General features: G+C 24.7%; 1 protein-coding gene across 1 annotated transcript; it reads left to right on the top strand.

Annotated features, from left to right (window-relative positions):
• The first annotated feature begins 4,507 nt into the window (after positions 1–4,507).
• LOC145838015 (uncharacterized) lies at positions 4,508–7,508 on the top strand. The gene is made up of 2 exons (XM_082945534.1): positions 4,508–4,753; positions 6,727–7,508. Exons 1-2 carry the CDS (start codon positions 4,529–4,531, stop codon positions 7,018–7,020), a joined length of 519 nt encoding a protein of 172 aa, XP_082801660.1. The 5' UTR covers positions 4,508–4,528; the 3' UTR covers positions 7,021–7,508.
• Position 7,509: the final 1 nt, after the last annotated feature.

The raw sequence follows: 7,509 nt of genomic DNA, 5'->3' as shown, positions 1-7,509 counted from the left end.
ATTTTTGAAAAAAACATGTCCGCTTTTATAAGGAAAAACTAGTAAAAAAATGCTTAACTTTGTGACGGAAAAAAATAATATTTTTCGGCTTTCATAATTAATAAAAGTAAATGTTCTGATAACTACAAAGCATAAACAATTGTTTAAGACCTTTTTTGTTTTAATTGGTTGAGAATTGTGAACGTGATTGATTTTTGAAAAAACATGTCCGCTTCTATAAGGAAACACTAGTAAAAAAATGCTTGATTTTGTGATGGAAAAAAATAACATTTTTCGGCTTTCATAATTAATAAAAGTAAATGTTCTGATAACTACAAAGCATAAACTATCGTTTAAGACCTTTTTTGTTTTAATTGGTTGAGAACTGTGAACGTGATTGATTTTTGAAAAAAACATGTCCGCTTTTATAAGGAAAAACTAGTAAAAAAATGCTTAATTTTGTGACGGAAAAAAATAATATTTTTCGGCTTTCATAATTAATAAAAGTAAATGTTCTGATAACTACAAAGCATAAACTATCGTTAAAGACCTTTTTTGTTTTAATTGGTTGAGAACTGTGAACGTGATTGATTTTTGAAAAAAACATGTCCGCTTTTATAAGGAAAAACTAGTAAAAAAATGCTTAATTTTGTGACGGAAAAAAATAATATTTTTCGGCTTTCATAATTAATAAAAGTAAATGTTCTGATAACTACAAAGCATAAACTATCGTTAAAGACCTTTTTTGTTTTAATTGGTTGAGAACTGTGAACGTGATTGATTTTTGAAAAAAACATGTCCGCTTTTATAAGGAAAAACTAGTAAAAAAATGCTTAATTTTGTGACGGAAAAAAATAATATTTTTCGGCTTTCATAATTAATAAAAGTAAATGTTCTGATAACTACAAAGCATAAACAATTGTTTAAGACCTTTTTTGTTTTAATTGGTTGAGAACTGTGAACGTGATTGATTTTTGAAAAAACATGTCCGCTTTTATAAGGAAAAACTAGTAAAAAAATGCTTAATTTTGTGACGGAAAAAAATAATATTTTTCGGCTTTCATAATTAATAAAAGTAAATGTTCTGATAACTACAAAGCATAAACAATTGTTTAAGACCTTTTTTGTTTTAATTGGTTGAGAACTGTGAACGTGATTGATTTTTGAAAAAACATGTCCGCTTTTATAAGGAAAAACTAGTAAAAAAATGCTTAATTTTGTGACGGAAAAAAATAATATTTTTCGGCTTTCATAATTAATAAAAGTAAATGTTCTGATAACTACAAAGCATAAACAATTGTTTAAGACCTTTTTTGTTTTAATTGGTTGAGAACTGTGAACGTGATTGATTTTTGAAAAAACATGTCCGCTTTTATAAGGAAAAACTAGTAAAAAAATGCTTAATTTTGTGACGGAAAAAAATAATATTTTTCGGCTTTCATAATTAATAAAAGTAAATGTTCTGATAACTACAAAGCATAAACAATTGTTTAAGACCTTTTTTGTTTAAATTGGTTGAGAACTGTGAACGTGATTGATTTTTGAAAAAAACATGTCCGCTTTTATAAGGAAAAACTAGTAAAAAAATGCTTAATTTTGTGACGGAAAAAAATAATATCTTTCGCTTTCATAATTAATAAAAGTAAATGTTCTGATAACTACAAAGCATAAACAATTGTTTAAGACCTTTTTTGTTTAAATTGGTTGAGAATTGTGAACGTGATTGATTTTTGAAAAAACATGTCCGCTTCTATAAGGAAACACTAGTAAAAAAATGCTTGATTTTGTGATGGAAAAAAATAACATTTTTCGGCTTTCATAATTAATAAAAGTAAATGTTCTGATAACTACAAAGCATAAACAATTGTTTAAGACCTTTTTTGTTTAAATTGGTTGAAAACTGTGAACGTGATTGATTTTTGAGTTTAGACTCAAAAAATTCAAAAACCATGTTTTTAGGGTATTTTTTCATTTTTGAGGCTGGGTTTTTTGAGGCTGAAAAGACCGCAGTCAACTACACAAAACTAATCATAATGCTAGTTATAAAAGCTGATTTAATACAAACATATAAACACCAAAAAGAGCATTAAGTAAAAAAACAACACTATTTTAGCCTATAAAGGGTAGGTTTTTTATTTAAACTTCATATAGCTTCCATTTTAACTAAGTCAAACACGTTATAACAACTTTTATTTATCTTAAATCTTTCCTAATTGAAATTTTCAGCCAAATTCTGATTGTTCACCAAATGTTCCGCAATAGCAGATCTTTTTATTGCATTAATAATTTTATTAGAATTATTTTCTTTTTCAGCTTTGTTTAAAAACTTATCAATGCAAGCAGGTACATGTCCTTTGACCCATTTTGTCACTTGTCTAGTTGTATTTAATCTGCTTAAATAATTAGTATTTTGATTATTTTTGAAATAATTACTTTGTATGTTATAAAAACTTGAACTTTAATTAACCATAAAAAATATTTTGTCTTCAACAAGACATTAAACTGTATTCACATGCTAATCACAGGGTATGACTTTTTATGGTAGAAAAACATTAGTTTCTCTCCTCTTTATAGAACAATAACTGAAAGTTTTTTTCATACACTAGGATGTTAGAAAAAGCTTTTTTAGCATTTTTTTTAAGAAACAACATGATAATTAAATTTTTAAAACTAAATACAAAACTGCCAGTGACATGCCATTTAGAGAAAGTTCACAAGGCTAAATTTTAAATAACAGTGAAAAAAAAATGTGGGAAATTCATGAAGCTCAAATCACAAAGCAAATGTTCACCTCCATTATACAAAAAAATCATTCAACAACCAAACCATGTAATCATTGATAACTGCTTAAATAATAAAACTAAAAAAATATACATTGGTATTTAAATATTTTGAACTATAAAATTAGCTAGTAGTAAATTATTAAACAGATTTTTTATATTAAAAACTTTAAAAAACTTACATTTATGGAAATAAGCTCAGTTTAGTTTTTTATTTTATTAAATTGATAAGTTTAGACAAACGTGTTCAATTTTTAAAGTTTTGCAGTTTAAAAACCTATATTAATTGGTATATAGAGAAAAATAATTAAATTTTAAATATTAGTATACTATATACTAGTAAAGAGAGACTTATTCAGTACAAGTTTTGTTTTTTGACTTTGAAATATTGAACTTGTTAAAAACTGTTTAATTATATAATTTATACTAGTATTTAACAAAATGTGAACAATATGATTCATAAATCTTTTTTACTTTATCCAAGTAAAACATCTATGAAACTTGTATATGTTTTGTTGTACTTTTTTTCTACTTTTATTAACTATTTATAAGTTTGAATATGTCTTAAATTTATGAAGATAATCTATTTATATATTAAGTAGTATAATAATATTGAAAAGCTCATACAATAAGCTAATAATATTAAAGATAAACTTTGATAAATTAATAGAATATAAAACAAATAAAAACAAATTATACAGTAATCTTCCTTTATTCTACCAACATATGTTTCTGTGTGTCAACGAATCAACACACTTCAACTGGGTTCTGTAAAAAAATAGTTACTGTAATGAGAGAATAGAAGCATAGAATAAAGTAGGTGTATATATGTTTTCATTAAAATAAGATATATTCTACAGATAATAGTTATTAATAGGTGAAATACTTAATATTAAATCCGACTGTTATAAAACTATATGATATTTGTAATTATTAAGTCTAAAATAAATAAGTAAGCTAAATTACACAACAAAACATAATATAAACAAAGAACTTACGTTAATAGGAAAGATAACTAAATCAAAATTCACTGTTGTCAACTAACAAAAAAAATACATTCGTTACAACTAATAATTACGTCACAATGTAAATGAGGTTACTTAAACTATTTAATTTGCACTGCAAGAACATTAATTTTGTTTTTATGTAATCTATTTTGAACAAAAATAAAAGTTAGTTATCTTTCCTATTAATGTAAGTTCTTTGTTTATATTATGTTTTGTTGTGTAATTTAGCTTACTTATTTATTTTAGACTTAATAATTACAAATATCATATAGTTTTATAACAGTCGGATTTAATATTAAGTATTTCACCTATTAATAACTATTATCTGTAGAATATATCTTATTTTAATGAAAACATATATACACCTACTTTATTCTATGCTTCTATTCTCTCATTACAGTAATTATTTTTTTACAGAACCCAGTTGAAGTGTGTTGATTCGTTGACACACAAAAACATATGTTGGTAGAATAAAGGAAGATTACTGTATAATTTGTTTTTATTTGTTTTATATTCTAATAATTTATATATCTGTATAATTTGTTTTTATTTATATTCCAGTGAAGTTACTTTACTAGGATCTTTTGTTAGCAAACAATTAAAACTATATTTTGAACAGTTAGAATATAAAACTTTTTTTTTTTATAATTTCAAGCATATAACATTATAAGATACATTCAATTTTGTTTTTTAACTTGAATTTTTTTTGAATATATAAAGTATTATAAAACTAACAGACTTTATGATTTTAAATACAAAAACATGAACACTTTGCCGTCAAAAACAATTTCAGTGGCATTCAGGAGTTACACAGCAAGTAGATGCCTGCACAGGAGTGCTGCACTGTCATCGGAACACCACACTGTGTTGGGTGTTGCAGAGAATGCCACAACTGCTGAAATAAAAGCTGCCTACCTGAAAAAGTGCCACGAATTGCACCCTGACAAGCATGAGGGAGATAAGAAAAAACATGACCAGTTTTTACAGGTAAAGTGTGATTTTTTATATACTCATTTTTTGTTGTTGCACTACATTAAGTTCAATTAGTTTTGCTGTAATGGTTAAATTTTATGTTTACAAAAACTATAATTAGTTCTATTTAAAACATCAGAGTGTTTTCTTTATAAAATACTAAAAACTTACTAAACTTTGTGATTTTTTTAGTATAATACCAATATTAGTTTTTTTATTTATTGCTAGTTTTCATCAAAACTTATAATTTTATTTAAAGTCTATCTTTATACTCATTTTTTATATAGACACTTCAAAATTTATAAGCAAAATTTTGTAGAATATGAAAAATTTTGTGCTCAAAATCTGCAATAAACAAAGACCTAACAAAAAAAGGGACTATAAATACAAATTATTCACAAGATTGGTTAAAAATTAAAGTAGAGTAAAGAAATATTTTTAGTATATTAATTAAAAAAAAATTATAATTAGGCAGATCCAGTTAATTTCAACTGTTAATTAATTATTAGAGTTAAGTATAAGTAAATAGTTCTTTGATATTAAAAGTTTCTACACAGCATGTTTTATAACTAAACCTTCAGATTTGCATTTAAAAATTGTTACAAGTTTAAATAGAACCTTGGAAATTTAGTGAAAATTTTTGATTCAATAACTATTTTTAAGTAGTAAATGATGTTAGTAGCTAAATTTGTATCGGAAAAATTTATTTTGTATATAGAAGGGTTGCCACACACTTATGTTAATTTGAATGTTTTTGAAAAATGAGGCTTGTTAAATAAGAAAAAATATTTTGCAAAATTCAAGCTAGTTTTGACATTTTTTATAAATTTTAAGCTAGTTTTTATGATCTTAAAATCTTTTAGTTTGCAAAATGTGTGTTTTTTAGATATTAAGTACTTTTGTTATTATTATGTTTTTTTTGGTATTTCAGTTTAGTTAAGTGGTTTTCTTTCAGTATTTAGCACTTGCTTTTTTCAGACTTTCTTTTAAACTTAGGCTGTTTTTCTTTTTCTTCAGAGTGTGGCAACCCTGTTAGAGTTGTATTGATGTAATGCTGCAAGTATTTGTAGAGTAAACTAAATTTGACAATCTTCAGTGATCTTTTATTGTAAGATCAAAAAAGTTTCAAAATAAAGTGTAAAAAAAGTTACAAAGTAAAAAGTTAAAAAGTATGTAATTTCACTTGCTTATAACAGTTTTTTAGTACTATGTATTTTTTAAGTAATTCTTTTTAGTACTTAACTTTTATATAAATAAAAAAAAATATCTGGGTATAAAACTTTTAAGAATATTAACACAACAGTACTATACTAATCATAAATATTGAACTATTTTATTACCAAAAAATAAGCAATGAAGTTTTCATGTGTATATAGTTTTAATAATTAAAAATAGGTATAAAAGCAACCTTTTAATATTTTTTTGTACCTGATCTGAATTAATTTCCAAATGCATTAGTTTAAGATATAAATGATAGTTTTTTTAAATAATGTTAAAAAATTACCATAAGCTAATTTATAAAGAACAACAGTATATTATATTATTATACGTTATGTTTTTTAAAAGTTCTATTAAAAAATCCTTTCATATGATTAGTGTGATTCAAACACTAAAAGATAAAAAGATTAACAAACACTAAGTTAGTATTGTTGTAAATCTTTTATAGAGATAGACAATAAACATTAATTTATTAAGGTATTACCAGAACTGATAACCATATTTATTTTATCTATAACTAAAAAAATCAAACTCACATATCTTTATAATTTTTAACTACTGTTTTATTAAGCTTAAATTAATGTCAAATTAAACAAAAGTAAATCTTAGTAGAGAAATACAAATAAAATTTACTAAAATTGTTTTTCTATCACCTCCATACATATATGTTGCATTTTTCTATTCTTTTATCAAGTAATTTTCCTGAGAATTTTTTAAAAAATGCTAACAAGTAACTTAAGCTTATTACAAATACTAAACAATTTTCACAGTTGAACAAGTCTTACGACATCCTCCTTACTCACAAGGCATCCCCGGAAACCCCCTCAAACGCAACTGCCGCTCACAAAGGATTTCCCGGCAGGAAGGAGGGGTACAAGTCAAAGGGACCGAGGATTTCCAACAAGTTCTGGCAGAGGTTCTTCTGGGTGTGCGTGGCCTTTCCCTTCGTCTACTCCTTCTGCAGTTACAACATCATACAGGGCAACTACCATCGCCACGCAGAGAAGGAGTTCCAGCTTGAAATGGAGAAGATACAAAAGCTCAAGGAAGATCAAGCTAAATAAGACATTGGTGCTTGCTGTGTAAAAAATAGCTGACTTTTGTTTTTATAAATCACTTTTTAGACATATTTGTACTTTAAATAAGACATTTTACAATATAATATTTAAAACTACTTATAAAAATTAACTATAAATTTTACAAGATTTTATGATGTATTTTTTTTTAAGGTGTTCGTTTCAAATGACTTTAGAAAAATGTCTAAGTGTCCTTTATTCACAGTTTTAAATTCTATAATAAAAAAATATTAATTTTCTTTTTTTTTTGTTATTCAATTGACTTGTTTATTGTTGTTTTTAATTATATTATTGTTAATTTTTAGGTAAAACCTACATTTTTAGTTAGTAAAGTATGTCTTATGCAAGCTAAGCTAGTTATGACTTTAAGATTTAATTTAACTATCTTTAAAAGAACCTGATGCTTTGTAGTTAATTAAAATCAGTTTTACTGTCTATAAGATAACTTTTGTACTGACTTATGAACTTATTTTTTTA

This window comes from Thalia democratica, chromosome 6 (genome assembly GCF_965202585.1).
Source record: "Thalia democratica chromosome 6, ktThaDemo2.hap1.1, whole genome shotgun sequence".
NCBI lineage: Eukaryota > Metazoa > Chordata > Thaliacea > Salpida > Salpidae > Thalia > Thalia democratica.
This window is presented reverse-complemented; position numbering and strand designations above follow the sequence as displayed.

What these genes read in the sequence shown, in the direction of transcription:
- LOC145838015 (XM_082945534.1), top strand. Translation starts at nt 4,529, where the DNA reads ATGAACACTTTGCCGTCAAAAACAATTTCAGTGGCATTCAGGAGTTAC. An exon ending in AACATGACCAGTTTTTACAG is followed by an intron (nt 4,754 to 6,726) that starts GTAAAGTGTGAT and finishes CAATTTTCACAG; the next exon opens with TTGAACAAGTCTTACGACAT.